The sequence below is a fragment of the Arvicanthis niloticus genome, chromosome 1, assembly GCF_011762505.2.
Source record: "Arvicanthis niloticus isolate mArvNil1 chromosome 1, mArvNil1.pat.X, whole genome shotgun sequence".
Classification (NCBI taxonomy): domain Eukaryota; kingdom Metazoa; phylum Chordata; class Mammalia; order Rodentia; family Muridae; genus Arvicanthis; species Arvicanthis niloticus.
In genome coordinates, this window is record NC_047658.1 from 22,105,447 (window position 1) to 22,123,010 (window position 17,564).

The window sequence follows — 17,564 nt, forward strand, 5'->3', positions numbered from 1 at the left end:
GGGCAGGCTTAAACTGGCAGACTCTGGCACATCTCCAAGAGCAAAGAGATGGGGCCGAGCTTCGAGGGCACAAAGAGTGCAGGAGGCGTGAGCCAGGGGGCCACTCAGACCAGTATCACCTCTGTGGACTATCGCTATAGCCACTGCCCCTGGGCACCCGCCGTCTGGGCCTGGAACAAAGGCTCTCTGTGGCTCTCTAAAGGCAGGTCGGGGCAGGCCTGTGCTACTCCAGAACCGCAGGACAGGTGCGCACGGCCATTCCAGAGCCAGCTGTAATCACTGGGGAAGGGCGGAGGTGTATCTGTGGGGCTTTCCAGCTGCCAGCTGCTTCTTAAGAGGAGCCTGGGGCAATCAGTTGGCTTCAAAAGGAAAACAAAAGACATTAAAACAACATTATTTTTTTAAAACACTATGATGATTTTCTGACATTGCAGGTGACCATGACTATGGGCAGAGGCAAGTGGGAGGGCCTGGACTCAGCAGTCATGGGCAACTCTTCTGGGTGACTCCTGAGGACTCAAGAGTGCAAGCTTTCCAAGTGAAATCAGTTGCTTACTTACTACCCCTTTCATCTTGTGTGGGAGAGCAGGAAGTGTCTCTGGACACTTTGAGCGCAGGGAACAGGACAGGTGGTGTGTGTCCACTGACCGTCCTCGCATCGGCAAAGTGTGGCACTGAGTGGCAGTTTCTGTCCCTCTGCACAAGGGTCCCCACGGGCTCTGCTCCTGTGCCCTTGTCCCAGCTTCCCCACAGATAGTGCCATTGGTGGGGCACAGGGCCTCCAGAGCAGGGCGGGTGGTTGGGTGGTCCAAGGCAGTTATAAAGCCAGCTCATCACTGAGAGCAATGCCACAGACCCACAGGGCTGGTGGACTCGGAGAGGAGTCTCACAACTGTCCTCTGCAACAGCCCCCTTCCTTATGACTCAAAATCGATCCTCCTCTCTGGGGCAGGGTTGTTCATATTACTATTCTGATGTATAGGACTTCCTGACCTAACTGGGATTCCCTGTCCCCAGAGGAGAAGGGGAGGGAAGGAGAGGGGAAGGATTGTGGGAGTTGTGGGAGGGGGTGGTTGGGAGGGGGGGCAGTGAGCAGGATGCAAAGTGATTAAGTAAAAAAAATAAAATTGGGCTGGAGAGGTCCTGAGTTCAATTCCCAGCAACTACATGGTAGCTCACAACCATCTGTAATAGAATCTAATGCCCTCTTCTGGTGTTCGTGAAAACAGCTACAGTGTACTTATATAATAAACACTCTAAAAAAAAAAAGAAGGAAAAAAATTAAATTAAAAAAAATGTTTAAACAAGCCCAGTGTGGTAGCCTGGTAGCCCCTCCTTTAATCCAGGCAAAGCCTGTAGGTTTATAGTATTTGATGTCAGCCTGGTCCATTTAGAGAGTATCAAGCTAAGTGAGACTCTGTTTGCAAGGGGAAAAAAAAGCAAGCATTGAAACAAAATAACGTTTCCAAAGATGGTAACATTACTGACATGCTCATTGGGAGAGTGCTTGCCTGGCATGCAAGAAACTGGGATTCAGTCTCCAGCACCACATAAAGGAAGTACAGAGATGCTTGCTTCCAGGCCCAGTATCTGAGGTGTGCAGCCAACTGTATCACAAGTTCAAGATCATCTTTGGTTGTATACTGAGATCCAGGTCAGACTGGGCTACATGAGACCTTGTCTCAAAAACCCAAAACAAACCAGGTGGTGATGGCACACACCTTTAATCCCAGCATTTGGGAGGCAGAAGCAGGTGGATCTCTTTGAGTTTGAGGCCAGCCTGGTCTACGAAGGGAATTTCAGGACAGCCAGGGTTATATAGTGAAACCCTGTCTCAAAAAACTAAAACAAAACAAAACAACTAACCAAACAAACAAAAAAATAAAAATTAAAAAAACAATCTTTTGACTTAGCTGTAGTGCCTGGCATTACTTATATCATCTCTGCAGATTTATCTTATATCTAAGATAAATTAGTACTTATGTCTAAGTGGATTAGTACAAGCCAGTGGGAATACAGGGGTCATGCAGAAACCAGAGAAGATATGTGTCCTGACAGTAGTGGATATCCCTGAAACAGAATAGTCTGTGACCTTTGGCCTTCCATTCAAAAGAGGGTGGCCAGACCAGAGTCTCCTTGGGCCAGACACTTCACTCTGGGTGTCCCTGTTTTTTAACCTGTGCTGGAAGTCTAGGTAAGCTTGGCCAATCATATGCAGAATGAGGCTCCCTTCCCAACGCCTTGGGAAATGTCGACATTCTTGTGGTCTTTCGGGGGTTTGTTTCTTGGCTTCCTCTATGGAATTGGTTCACCAGACAAATACTGTTTGGAAATGTGGGCAGAAGACAATTTTTAGCTATTTGGGATACTGTCTGTTAGGGCCCACTCATAGGATAGGCTAGGTGGCTTTTAGAAGTTTCACTCCTGTTCTTTGTGGTATGAAAACATAATTTCATCAATTGGGGAATCAATAAGGAAAATATGGTATGCCCATATAGTGATACACTATGAAGCGTTGTAAAGCCCATGCGTGTTCTAACGTAGTTGAACAAAACTTAGGCTAAGGGCTGGTGATGCAGCCAGCCCAGTGGTGGAAGGCTTGCCTAGCGTGTGCAAGGCCCTAGAGTCAATCCCTGGTACTATAAAGCTAAAGTTAAAAACAAAAAATGAAAAAGAACAAACTAATATGCTAAGTAAAAGAAGCCAGCACAAAAGATTACAAGTTATATGATTTACATACAGTGTCTAGGAAAGGAAAATCTGTAGAGATAGCAGATTCATGGGTGCCTGGGAGTTTGGGGATTGATTGCCACTGAGTATAGGAAATTACCTTAATAGAAATGTTTCAAAGTTAGAACCCGTTAAACTCACTGCAAGTCATTGGATGGTAGACTTAATTTTATGTATATACACTGGGTGTGTAATACTTTGATTTATTTGAAGAAACAGAAAGAAAGCCACTATTGAACTCTGTCCACTGTGAGGTTATCTGTGATGGCTTTCCTTGTGTGTCCCTTTAGGAAAACTGGGTGGGCAGACTCCTTCTCAGGGTTTCTTTGGGTGGAAAGCCCAGACAGGGAGCTGAGACAGCTTCAGGTAGAGAAGGCCTGTGTGTTCTTGAGCTCAAACTACACAGTGGGGTGGTACTGCGGGTGCTGGGTACTCAGTTTCTCATCCCCTCTCTTCACACTTCTAACATCCCCGGGGAAGGTATGTACTCGACGTGTGGGGTAAAGAAACAGGCTCAGAGGCCTTGACTCTTACAACACAAGGCCTTTAAGGAATGGACTGTAGAGATTCAACCCCTAGGGTTGCCTTATAAGTCTTTGATCTTTATAATAAAAGTACCAAGAAAAACGGGTAATGGCTGGGGTGGTACCATGGCTTCTGGTAGGTGGAGATGCTTTCGGGGGGAAAAGGACGCAAACAGTCAAGAGCTGCAGGTGGCTTGCTGGTCACTGTAGCTACAAGCCCAGTATTGACAGCTGCATAGGGTGGGCTGTCAGGCTTTGGGTGCTGGTGTGGACATATCCACTACTGTGTAATGCTGGCCTTAAGCCCCGCCCAGGACATGCTGGGATTTTTAATTCTCTCTTTTTTTTTTTTTTTTTTTTTAGCTTTTCTTGATTCTCCCTCCCTTTTGTTTTTCTTGTGTGGTTTATTTAAAAACGTGTTAAGGAATGTTGAACGCACTAGGAAGATTAAAAAAAAAAATACTACATGCCCATGCCCACCCATGAGCTACCTTAATAAATAAAACATTATCTGGCCTGTTTTTAAATTCACCACATGTGATGGGCGTGCAAGCAAGCCAAGTTCACACAGTGTTAGGAAAACCAACCCCTGACCTAGAAAAAAACCCTGGATTCAAGTCCCACCTCGAAGCTTCTTACCTTGGAGAAATCTCACCATCCTTCTGACTTCCAGCTTCCCCTTAAGTACCCCTGTCCAGGGCGCCAGAAGGACAGATACCATGCGCTTGCAACTAGCTTGGAGGTACACACTAGTCAGTCATAAAACTTGCTAATCATAAAACTACTCACCATCCTGATAACTGGGAAAAGCACAAAAAATAAGATTTTACACAGATTTCATCTCTAAGAATAGCTGTTACCGCTCCAATAAATTCATATTTTGAGGGGAATTGGTTCATTCTTCCCCACGTTCCTTCAGTGGTGTTCATCTGAATGTTGACACTTGATCAGTTTCTGAATTTCTCCTTTACTCAGGTCTCTGTCCAACTGATGACCAGAGATGTGTTGTCCTTTACTGTTGGCTTCAGTTTCCCCCATGACTGAAGTCGCCGACTGAGTCATACTCCCTGCCCCTAGCCTCACAGTCTGTGATGTGTACTTATAAGGACATCTGGGGACAGGGTGCAGCTCCTTCGGTTTCCTTGGGCTGAAGAACAAAGCAGCTGGAGCTACACAGCCAAGCTAGGGAGTGCGCCCTCACCTCTGAGACTTCCTGTGAATCCCTGTCACAGGGGTAGTTCAGAAGCAATGGCTGTGCATCCCAATTGGACTAGGTCAGCCCTGACTTCCACCCATCCTTGTGAAATAATTAAGAGCCCAATGTGTCAATATCATGGTTTGGGGATGGAGAAAAGGCTTAGCAGGTACAGGCATTTTGCTGCCAAGCCTGATGACCTGAGTTCAGTCCCTGGGGTCCACAAGCACTGGGTGGGTTTTCGGGCTTTGGGTGCTGATTTGAACCTGCCCACTACAGCCTCAGGCAGGCCCTGAGCACCGACTTCCACAGGTCTGCCATGGCATGCACGTCTCCTTAGTGCATACGAAGCAAAATGTGCTTTAAAAATAATTATCACTTGGAAACTAAAGAGATATCTCAGTGGTTGAAATCACTGACTGCTCTCACCAGGGACCTGAATTCAGGAAATCCAACATCACCTTCCTTCTGCAGGCAAAAGGCACAGAGGCTTTGAGTCTTACAGCATAAGAACACATATATAAAAATCCAGCACACACACACATTCATGCACACAAGATACTCAGACACATAAAATAACCCTTTAGTAAATAAATCCTACTTTGCAGAGTAACTTTGGAAGAGTCATCAGCATGAGAGACTTACTCATGCAGCACGAGGCTGTGTGGCTATTATCTTTGAGGCTCTGAGCTGTGTTCTTCCTGTAGCACCAAGAGTGGTGGAGATCATTATTCGCACCCAGTGAATCTTGACGTTAGATGCCATCATTTGTTCTGCAAAGACAGCTATGCGTGCTGGGGCTGGCTGTGGAAGGATTACCCTTCCTCAGAGACCCGGAGAGACGGCAGGACTTGCACAACTGGAGGGTGTAGAGTGCAGGCTGGAGTCCGGAGGTGCAGACTTTGTAAACTCTCTGCTGCACCTGTCGGCCTTCATAGAACCTGCTAGCTTTCCAAGTGTGGCGGGAAGACTGGCTTCCAGAAGGGCGTATCGTTATCCTCACAGCCTGAGGAAAGGGGTGCTTTGACAAAACAATTGCTTTGTCCCAGTCTAACTTGGGGGTGAAGGGTTGGACACAGGTCCAAAGGCCTGGCTGGCTGCCCTTCCTTCCATGTGGGAACATGGCTTGTCCTGAAGGCATACATTACTTTCCTTCACACATTCTTGCCTGCGTTGGACCTTAGAGGAAGTCCTTGTGCCTTCCTGGGCATGTTTCCTCAGCCAGGGCTCAACCAGAGGCCTGTGTTTCCCATACAAGCAGGGCTGCTGACTTCTATCCTCTCACAAGACCCCTAAAGCTTCTTTAGCCTAGCCTTGTGCTAGCATCCTTTTCCCCAGCATAGCAGGGGAGTATGGAGAATATCACCTCTCTGGGTTTTCTTTGATGTTCCTCTTTCTCAGTGGCCCTATGTCCCCACCTTGGGGTCAGTGTAGCTTCTGGCCATTGGCGGTTGGTATTTAAAATGCTACATAAAAGGATGGATGCTCAGCTTCTGTACGGAATAAATATTTCATTCCTTGCCACAGCTCTTTATGCATGCCTCAAGGCAAATGCATTTTAATATCTAAAAAGTACCGTCTGGAATTTAAAAATTTTTCCCACTCTGTTCAAATTTATTTTCATATAGGAAATAGTTCACGGGAGTTCTGATGGGAGCTGGTTCTTACACTCTCTCGCCCCACACTCAAAGCTTGAATTACAGTTACGGATTCAAGGGAAAACACAGGCTGAGCCACGGGTTTGGAAAGCTGACTGGGTAGAGGAGAGAAAGGATTTGGTGGCGAGGGCGGCCACTTGGCATGCTTTGTGTGGCTTGAGGCTCAGAGTGTTGACTTGGCAGACGGAGCTAGACCATAGTGCCTCTGATAGTGCCAGAGAGAAGTCTAGGATCTACAGCCTTGCCCAGATCACAGGCTCAGTCTTGAGAGGGACGGACACTCATTCTTTCACTGGTATTCTTACTGAGAAGTTCCTCCTGGCCCTTGCCAGCCAGCAGGCCAACCAGCCAGCCAGTTCTGACTTGCCTAGTACATCTACTGCAACCCCACGGGGAGACTAGACTAATCTCTTTGTGGTTTAGGAGTGATTTTAATGGACCTTCGGGAGTTGAACTCAGGTTCGGCTGAAGAAGCACATTGAGCGTGGAAAAGAAAGGCTGACAAGAATCCTTATTTTACTTAAACTGTGCAAAGGCTTTCTTGCACATTTGTTCTTAAACCTCCAATACATGTTAAGCAAGGACGTTAAGTTTTATTTATGAAAACAACAAGTCGATTGACTACGCTAAGACATTTCTAGTTTAGACAGGGAGGGCATGTTGCGTACAAAATTAGGTTTTCCTAAAAAAACATTTAAAATTTCATGGCAGTTTCAACCATGCCATCGATTTGACAAGGTTGGCCGTTTTCCACATGTATGCCTCCGGTGACAAGAACCTCTTTATTGTCTTGCAGAGATCAGGAATGGGAACCTCAAGGCCATTCTAGGCCTCTTCTTCAGCCTCTCCCGATACAAGCAGCAGCAGCAACAGCAGCAGCCTGAGAAGCAGCACCTCCCATCATCCCCTCTGCCACCTGCCGGGTCTCAGGTGGCCGGGGCGCCTTCCCAGTGCCAGCCTGGCATTCCTCAGCAACAGGGGCTGGCCACTCCCCAAGCCCCGTGCCAGCCCCTCCAGCCAGTTTCACATCAGCAAGCAAAAACACAAGCGGAAATGCAGTCCAGGTGGGCTCCTCTCGGGGACAGATGGCGCGGCCGATCGATCTTTAGGTGTCCCTCTCCTCAGCTCTGGAGGGCCTGTGGAGTCTGTGGTGCTCATTTGAGAGGAAGTAGCATGGCCTCAAGATAGATACAACAAGGCTGTACCCAGTGGAGATGTGTGTTCCTACAGGTCAGGAAGAGGCCTGCAAATTCCTAAGCTGTTCTGTAAAAGATCACCCACAAGTCATTTGCTTTAATGGCAGAAAAAAAGACTGATGTATTAGAGAACTGGAAAGCTTTTGACTCAGGAGAAAGTCCTGTAGAAATGCCTATTATAACTGTCTTCTTGTAAGCTACCCGTTGCTAGCAGCGAAACCCAGTGCCACTGGCCTGGTTGGTTGCTTGATTTCATTGAATGTGTGCTGAAAAAACGCCAGGCCCTGAAGCACCAGTACAGAAGGCTTCTTCAACTCCTTAGACCCTTTAACACCTGCTAGCCACAAACCCAGCCCAAAGTTGCTTGACCCCCCAACTACCTTGGAGTCACAGCTGTGTTTCCCCATGAAAAGTGCAGTTTCCCACCTGGCAGGGTATTTACAGCCAGGAGCTATGGGTCTGATGTAAGTGAGGCCCCCTAATTAATTATCTAATTATCCAGCTGGCATTATGGAAATTTGTGAAATAGGAGAGCTGCATGGACTAGCAATGAGACAGAGAGAGAGAGAGAGAGAGAGAGAGAGAGAGAGAGAGAGAGAGAGAGAGAGAGAGAACACCAAGCAGCCAGGCACTGTGTTCTTTCCTTTGGAGGAATGCCCCTGGCTGGGAACTCTCCCCTGGGTGGAGGCTCCCTAGTAGACCTGAGTTGAGTACATCACTCCCACGCTGCCTTCTGCACAGGTCCATTCCCTGAAATGCTCGCTAGAATTATAGTGCGGGGAAAAGGTTCTGTGTGGGAAGTGGCGAGAGCCTCATAGTTAAGTTGTTACGGTTGTTGTTGCATGTCTGCTCCGAACCTTAAATCTGCCAGTTTGCATTCTTTTATCTAGTGAGAGCAAAGCCTTCTATGTGCCAGGGACTGTTAGTCATTTGGGAGTCAGAGATGAACGATAGCCATGATACCTGCTCTCTACACGTTCCTGGAGGAAGCTGTGCAATGAGCATACGAACCAGGAAAAAGATGGGAAAGACAGTGCATCCACGGGAAGATGGTGGGATTCAGGATTGATAGTTTAGGCTGGGTTAATGGGAAGGCCCCTCTGAGGCCATGGCACCTCATGAATGGAAGGAAACTAACCATGCAAACCTCAACTGCAGAGATCTGACGGGGGGCAGGGGGCAGCTATGTGGAGGCTCTGTGCTAGGGGCAAGCTTGGCATGGGAGTGGGAAGACAAGGAACTGGATGATTGCCCACAAGCAAAGAAGGCTCTGTGTGGTGATGAATGTGATACCAAAGTCAGGCTGAATGAAGTGAGTTTCGACTCTTCTCTAAAAAGTCGGGAAGCTAAAGGAGCCTGACGGTCCAATTGGATTTATGTTAAGAAAAAGAATTCTAGAGTTGAGAAAGAAGAGGCAGCCCAAATAATAAAGCCCGGATGTTTAGGTTATAAGAAAGGCAACCTATTGTTCGGGAGCACTTCCTACCTCAAGAACAGCCACACTCAAGTCAGTTTTATTTTAAACTCATTTACTCCAACAGCAGAAGGGTTCTTGCCATAATGTCGTGCTTTCTGGCCCCGCAAAGTGGAGGCATGAACTAGGAGTTGAGTGGTTATGTCCTCATTCACTCCTCTATCCCATCAGGGCGGAGTACTTCTGCATATGAATAGTCTCATCTGCTGTGCACTGTCGCTTCCCACTCTTACTTTCAGAGCATCTTGCCAAGGTCTAGATATCCTATACTAACACTCTGGCTATCTTTGGTAGCCAAAGCTCCAAAGGGTAGCCATTTGGACACTTGGCTATTAGTGTCAGGTACGAGTTCGAGCACCCTAGATGCCAAGTCTGTTCTGGTGTTTTGTTAGAACTCTTGAAGATGCCGACATGCCCATTAAGAACAGGTCTAGGGGGCTGGAGATGGCTTAGCAGTTAAGAGCATTGACTGCTCTTCCAGAGGTTCTGAGTTCAATTCCCAGCAACAACATCGGGACTCACAACCATCTCTAATGGGAATCTGATACCCTCTTCTGGTGTGTCTGAAGACAGCTACAGTGTATTCAAATAAATAAAAATAAATACATCTTTAAAAATAGAAAAAAAAAGACATATCTGGGTTCTATGCTCCCGTACAGCAAGCACCAAGATTTGGCTGCTTTCTAAGAAGCTCATCTATATTACTCAAGAACATTTGAGACATTGGTGTAACGATGTCAGAGCAGCCATGGCATGCCTAGTCACTTTACAGTCTCCATTGTGACTGGGCACTTGGCCCGTAGTTCACAACGTGAAGTTTCCTACAATATAGAGTCCCTGGAAGGAGCGCATTTTCTAAGCCTTGCGTTTCTTTCCCCTTGTGTCTATCTTAAATACATACAGTCCATATTCCGTTATTTAGGAAATAACGGAAAAATTGCTTGATTTATTTTTTTTTTCATCATTCTCTACTCTCCCTTTTACTCCCAGAGAACAGTGCTTCTTAACTCAGGTTTTCCCGTGAATATACTTCAAGAAAAATGGATGCCAGAGTAAGTGTTTGAGGTTGGGAGACAGCTCCGTGGTAGAATACCTGCCATCTCTAGTACCCCGACCTTTATCTAAAAAGGCATAAGAAAGATAAATGTCACAAAATAACTATAAATTGATTGAATATGACCAAGAGTTTTTATATGTGCACATTTGTGGGGAATTGCCCTTATACCCCAGTGAGCAATCCTGCGAAATCAGCACATCAGTACTTTAGAGAGTATTGCTTTATGTGTTATAAATGCTTCCTGCGTCAAGCACTGCCATGCTTTAGGGATGTAGAAAAACAGGAAAGAAAAGCTGAGATAAGAGAATTGCCACAAATTCCACGCTAACCCAAACTATACAGTGAAGGTAACTCAGAGCAGCCCAGGTGTGAGACCCTATCACAGAAAACCAAATCAACCAAAAAGAATAAAGAAAGCGTATCAATGAGTAAAGTCAGTGAAGATATTTAGTATGGTAACAGGGGAGGAGGTACAGTGGGCCCGGGGGCGGGGGGGGGGGAGGGGGAACGGGGGGGGGGGGGACGGGGGAAGAAGGATCAATGACCTAAAAGCCCTGAGCTAGATCCTTTGTTTTGTCTTACAGTCATTGGGATTAAATCTAGGGCCGTGCTCACATTCAGGAAGTGCTCGGTTACTAGATCATATACCCAGCTTTCTTTTTACTTCGTATTTTAAAACAAGGTCTCAGTAAGTTGACACGGCTGGCCCTGAACTCCCTCTGGCTCCAGCAGATCTTGAAATGCCAACTGTGGCGGTTTGTGCCACTCTTTGATGGTCATGGACTCACCCTCGGAAACTGTAAGCCCCAGTAGACTTTTCTATAAGTTGCTTCGGTCACGACATCTAATTAGAGCAATAGAAAAGTAACAAAGACACCATCCATCCTCCTCAGCCTCCTGAGTACCTGAGATCGCAAGCCTAGGCTTTAGATAATCTTGACTGTAGTTTCTTCACACTGTAATCTCTGGATGAAGTTAGACCTAGAGGGCACTGTGTGTTTAGTGGGAAGAATATGGTGGACCAGCCCAGGGACTTCCTCTTGGCTTGTCTAATATGTCTCTCCTCACTCATCTGTTCCATCTTTTCCTTCCTACCCTACAGTGCATCATCTAAGGACTCACCTCAAAGCAAAATCATCCGCTTCACCCTGGGTCAGAAAAAGATCTCTAGGTTAGCAGTGTCCTCTGTGTCCTCCAAAGCATGGTTTAAACCCAGCCCACTCTTCCCATTGCCTCCTTGCTGGCTGAGTTCCCTGTCGACCCCCCTCCCTGCTCCGTGTCTCCAGTTACCCAAACCTAAACATGCTTTGGCTATTGATTCAGCCGGAGGAGTTCCGAGAGTGGGCTTGGGTGGGAATGTGTGTATGTGTGTGAGAAGCTTTGTATGTGTGTGAGTGACTGACTCAGACTGGATGTTTACATTGTATCGATTTCACCTTGTCATGAGAAACCTGTTCATAGGAAGAGGTGAGTTTCCAGGTAGTTATAAGCTATCTTATGGTGAATGCATTTGCTCCCTGCTTCATCCCTGCCCTAATCCGCATCTCCTCTCTGTGTGCTGTGCTTTGGCTATGGTCGTGGTTGCTCGATTACTAACTGGGGGGGTAGGTGTCCTTGTGAGCTGAGATCTGAAATGTGAATTCATTACAGAAGGCTGCCATGTCCTGTCTTTGTTTTTGCATTCTCCTTCATACCGTGCCTCAGTTTCTCAGGTTGGGGTTTTGGCGGGGGGAACGACAGTCATTAGTCTGCAGTCATCCTGTCCTAAACCCTGAGACACATGCTTGGGTATGGGCAACCCCAGTTACATTGTAACATCTACAGTCTTATTTACTCCTACAGCCTCCATGAGGTAACCAGGTAGGTCATGTTAATAGCCCCATTTTACAGATATGGAAACTATTCACAAGTGTGATCATTTGCTCCCAGTTTACACAGAAGATGGGAAAGAGCCTGGGTTGTTTTGCCCCAGAACCCTTAGGCCATACCACTGTTTCTTTCTTTTGCATTCTGATGTTGTGCAGTTGTTATCAAGCCTGCCTCAGCCCCTGCCTCAGCCTAGTCCTTCACGCTGCCCCTGCGGTACACAAGGTACACAAGAGAAGCTGCATATGGGTGATCTTCCCTTGATGACTGGTGCTGTGTTTAACTTTCCAAGGAACTGTTTCCTAAAGGTGAAGGAAAACCGCCCTTCGTTTCATCCATGTACAGCCCAGTGTGACGAGCTGCCAGCTGTCCCCTCTGCTGGGCTCTAGTAACCTTTTATAATTAATTCCTTTTTCTGAAAAACTTGTCCTGACTGGTGCGGGAGAAACCGCATGGCCCTGTGCTGCCGTGCACAGACAACATGCACACGTTACCCGTAAGAGACTGCTTTCCCTGACGGAGAGGATGCTGCAGCTGGAGTGGATCCACTGAATCTGAACATCATGCAAATGTGCGTATATATCAAAGGGAAGGAGGAAAGCCTGGAGGAACCCGTGTCTGCTCCCAGGAGACCCAGTGCTTTGACCCAAAAGAGAAGAAGACAGGAGCTGTCTGAGAAGCTGTCTGATTGGAAGCACATGCTTGCCCTTCATTGGCACAGATGCTGTATGGAGGCAGGGGGAGAGAGGAGCTGAAGACAAGGGTGCAGCTACCCCACCCTAAGTCTGTGCCAGGAACAGAGTTTTCAGCTTCACCATCAGCCCAGGTCCAGCTTCCTTCAGAATCATCAAGCCCCTCATCAAGAGTACATTTTGAGTGCATCTTGTCTCTGCTGAGGCTAACAGAGGGATAGACCCATACTCCTGGGCTCCCTTCTTCACAGATCCTACCCCTGAGCATTGCCCTGATAAGGACTGAGGCTGATTAAGTACCCTTAAGTACAGCAGTAAACTCTGGTTGGCAGAGGAGACAACCCTCGCCCACCCTCTGGCTGAGTAGGCCACCTGCCCCCAGAACTCTAGAAACAAGTCTCTGGTGGAAGTGTAAATACTAATTGGATTCTTGCCAGCACCAAGCATCTTAATGGGCACCAGGGATGTTCAGCAGAATAAGCCTCAGCCTTGAATGTGGACCTCATGCACTGCTGCAGTCCACCATGTTGTCTTTCCCTGGCCTCTCTGGTAGAGTCACAGGCATACATCATGTTCTGCCCACAGGAGACAGGAAAGCATGGTGACACAATGGTATAGCTGCCACTTAGCATTGCCTGGGTGAATGATTTCATCTTCAGGAGCATATATATATGTGTCTACCTTACTTTACACACAGTGTCCTGAAGATTTTTGTAAAAGGCTTTTTCAGTTCTAGAATATCACCGGTGCACAGTAAATTGCAGGTATACGTGGGTGTGATGTTGCTTTCCTAGTTGAGCTAGGTCAGGTACGGCAGTCAGGCTGAATGGATCCCTGTATGGCTGTCTTGGCAATCTTGGAGAGTGGAATCAGATTAGTGGGATAATCAGGCCTCTGCCTGGCTGCTGAAAAGCAGATGCCGTGGAAATGAGAGATTTAGCATTTAATCATCTTGTCTGGCAAGAAAGCATCTCCGATCCTGGGCTCCCCACCCCCAGCATGTGCACACAAGCTGCCATGCTTCCTGGGAGGGGCAACCCCCCCCAACACACTCCCATTCTTTGAAGTGGTTTAGGAGAGAAGAACGGCGCTCTTGCCATCAGCACGTACAGTGTGTAGAACAGAGGCACGGGGGCTTGGTTGTAGGTTCCATGCAAGGAATGAGTTCAATCCCCTGCTTGGTGTTCAACACACTTTAGAGAATTTGGCCATGGCTCTCAAAGAAGCAAGACTTGTCTCCCACCTTTCCACAGCACTTTCCTTAAATTTAATGTTTTTAAAGTGCCATGTATGTTTGGGAAAAGCCCATCTGTGCCTTCTGTCAATTTGCAGAGCCACTGGGACCTCTTGGTACTGTGAGTGGCACAGGGGCAACCTGCCCTCTTGCCTCCCGCTGACTTGCTTCAGTGAGGCTGTGCGCTGGGCAGCATCTGCCATGCCACCTGCAGCTGTTCCTATGGGTCAGACCGGGCTCTTCAACAAGGCAGGATTCTGATGTGACTGACAGCACATGCTTCCAGGCTGGGGTTGATCCAAGTCCCCGTGATACACAAGGACATCAATAGTAATGAACTGCAGAATGTTTAGCCAGAGGCTGCAAGCCTCTGTGTGAGGCCGTGGGTCTGTGTCACTGGTAAAGAAGACATACTCTTATTTTTAGCTCCAGCTCTGCCCTCGGCCTCCTTAATTAATGCTTCAGTCCTGAGGGATAGGACAGAGTCCAGGCTTCCTAGGCTGACCACAAGGTCTTCTCTTCTCTGGTCCTGTTCACTTCCCCTGGCTGGTTCACTCCACTCTGTCCCTTAAGAACCATCACATTCCATCTCTCTTCTCTGCCCTCTTTTAGTGTGCTTTGTTTTTGACATAGAGTCATGCTTTGTAGTGCAGGGTGACATTGAATCAGGACAGTTTACCCATCTCGGCCTCATCGGTGAAGGGTTATAGGTGTGAACCGCCATGGCTAGCTATGCTTTGGTGGTAGTCTACATTGCGTGCAAGGTGGATACACTCTACCACTGAGTGAGATCCTTAGACTTCTTTTTAGTTCTCACTGAGTTGTGTTGGCTGGCCTTGGACTCTTCCTGTGTCAGCCTCCCTAGTATCTAGAATCACAGGCGTGAGCCACCATGCCTGGCTTCACCTCTGCAAGCTTACTCTCTGCAAGCTCTTGTCTTGTGTAGCATGCTATGCCTTCTGAGCCTCCATCCACAGTCCCCGTCCACATGCCAAATCTGGGTCTTGCTCTGGGGTCTCTCTCTCTTTTTTTTTAACTCACCATTTCCTTTCCGTGAATTGCCTTTTTGCATACATACATGCACCTAGATGCCAGCTAGGGTCAGCTGGCTCCTTTGGATCCAGGGAGGACTGTACCGACTAGTGCTGCCTCCTGCAGCTGGTAAAGTGCCTTCCGGTGATCACACAGCTGCCTTGCTTAGGACACCACGGTTGCCCTTGACTTTGAAATTCCACACTTGAAATCTCATACTAAAATGTATTCTGAAGTTTATTCAGTTGCAGATCAACACACTGTCCGGAGGGTGCCTTGGTTTCGTCATGATTGAGTTCTTCTTTCTTACCTAACATACATTTTCTTCATGGTCTTTGTATATGACATGGTGTTTTACTTAGTGTTACTATAGATGTGGATCAAACACCATGACTAAAAGCAAGTTGGGGAGGGAAGGGTTTATTTGGCTGACACTTCTACATCATTGAAGGAAGTCAGGACAGGAACTCAACAGGACAGGGACCTGGAGGCAGGAGCTGATGCAGAGACAATAGAGGGGTGCTGCTTGCTGGCTTGTTGTTCATCCTGGCTTGCTCAGCCTGATTTCCAAAGCCCACAAACTGGGCCCTGCCCCACCAATCACTAATTAAGAAAATGCCCTACAAACTTGCCTGCATCCCAGTCTTACAGAATGATTTTATCAGTTGGGGTTCCCGTCTCTCAGATAACCCGCACCCGTATTAAATTGACATAAAACTAGCCTGCAGAGGCGAGTTTTGCTAAAGTTGTCAGATGGATGAGCTTCAGAGAAATCATTTCAAGCATCAGAGGAGCACTGAACCATGGTGACCCCGAGGGATCCAGGACTGTTTTTCTTAGTCCCAAGTGAGGACTGTTTCACTAATGTGAGGTTTTCCATCACAGACAATGGTCTCTCTGCTGGGATGTTCCTTAACAAGGAAAACAGCCCTGCTTGACCAGGCCTATCTTACCTCTTTCAAAATGTCGATCTGGTACTGACTTTTGTCCTCCTTCCTTCTCAGCGTGTAAGTCTGGCTACTTCCTTTATGTCTGTACCATAGTGTGTTCCCTTTATGATGATGTCTAGCTCTTTACAAATCTGTGCCAAGCAGGAAGGATGGATGAGAGGGGAATTCTGCGGCAGCGAGTAGTCACTACAGGCCAGGTATCGAGTCCCATGTCAGATGTACAGCCATCCACTGGGTAGCTGCTCTTCCAGAGTTTTAGATGAGGAAGATGAATGTCAGATGTGAGGCTGCCTTGGAGTTCTGTGGGCAGGAAAGCCTGCTTTCTGTCCATTACACCGCACTGTCCCCAGAAGATCAAGCCTACCATGTGCTTAGAGGACTTGCCTCTGCGCTGTTCTAAAAATCTCCTGTGGTCCAGCCTTGAGTGAGCACTGGAGCCTCTCTAGCAACTCTGAAGGGATTTTTGTCTTGTCCACCTTGCTGCTTTGTGCTGCCCACCCCCTGCTCTTTCCAACCCCCTACTGAAGCCTGTACCACAGAATACCTCTGCTGTGACATTATCTTGGAACATGTCCATAATCCTCCTCCCGCCAGTCCTATATGTAGGGATAAAGACTTCTGCAAACCATGGCTGCTTAAATCAGTCCGACCCAACAGCCACTTCGTGTACCTGCTCCACCAGTGCATGTGAAACCACGTCACCTAACATGGAAGATTTGCAGGACACCGAATCAGAAGCAGATCCAAGTGACACTAAGGACCCATCACTGGATCTCCTTGACCAGCTGTGCTGACACATCCAGCCTCCCCACCCCAGATGCTGGAACCACTGGGGATTTGTACCAGTTCTATCTTTGTGGGAGTGAATTTCTCCAAACCAGAGGTTGCAAGTTCTCAGAGGGCGGATGCTCCTAGCACAGCAGGATGCAATGCCTTCAAGATTCAGTGTGGCTTTGGGGGGGTGGGGGAATGGCAACCTCCCCCACCCTCCCAGCTCCCAGTCGGGACCCAGCCAGCTTTTTAACTAGATGGCTTTTACAGTCCTTTCACACCCGCTCATGTTCTCTGTGTGCTCCATGACCATCTTTCTTGCTGAGCCAACAAGAAAAAGTTTAAAGCGCTTGCTGCTTGCATCTAAAATGCTTCCAGACTCTGGGCTTCTTTGGTGCTCGCCGAATCACATGGAAAGAGAAGGCTGAAAGCTTTATGAGTTGAAAACTTAGGCTTATCATTGGGTCTAATGCTGGTCAGCCGAGACTCTGGTTGCTTTTAAACACGGCTCAGTGGGTTTTCACTGAAAGATACTACTAAACATGTCATCATGTATTCATCCTTCAACTTTAATTATTGGAAACAGCCTGCTTAGTAAGTCCCTGGACCAAATTTCTGATTTGAGGAGTCTTTCCCGTTACCTCTCTACGGAATACTCCTTGATATCTTTAGACACACTACAAAGAAATCTGGCAGCTTTACTTTCAGAACCACCCAAAATGAGGTTTTATTTAAAGGGAAAATGTGTATTTGTCTTTAGACTAACTGAAGCCTGCTGTTTTTACAGATAGAATTATGACTTTATATGTTGACAGTAGAGACAAGCCGAGCCTCGGCCTCAAAGGGATGCCACAGAGACAGGTTGTCAGGAGTTGAAGGAAAGTGTATAGCCAGACGAGTGCTGTCAGCCAGGCCTCAAGTTTGTACCACAGATGTGTTGGGTTTGAGTGGTCACAGTTTACTTTCTTACCGTTGTAAACCAAATCCCGGTCTTAATGCCTATACCCCTGGGTTATGGCAAACACGATTTCCAACACGGTGCACATGGGAAAAGTAATTACGCCATTATGCTCCATGCCGGATAGAGCCAGGAATGTTGTTATTTTGCTCATTGAAAAGTAAAAACACCTGTCTCAGAGGATAAAGAAGATGGGTCTTCTATTTCTCATCAGCAAACTCCTTCAG

The 17,564-nt window shown here is 47.3% G+C and overlaps 1 protein-coding gene across 6 annotated transcripts in view; it reads left to right on the plus strand.

The window, feature by feature from the left end:
• The window catches only part of Nav2 (neuron navigator 2), a 646,610-nt gene that overhangs the window by 441,004 nt on the left and 188,042 nt on the right, over positions 1-17,564 (plus strand). For 5 of the 6 annotated variants that reach the window (XM_076934936.1, XM_076934914.1, XM_076934921.1 and 2 more), the window contains exons 5-6: positions 6,904-7,171; positions 10,937-11,005. In XM_076934936.1, the coding sequence (XP_076791051.1) occupies positions 6,904-7,171; positions 10,937-11,005 (337 nt within the window). The remainder of the gene's footprint in view (positions 1-6,903; positions 7,172-10,936; positions 11,006-17,564) is intronic. The other variant, XM_034517532.2, reaches the window with a different exon arrangement.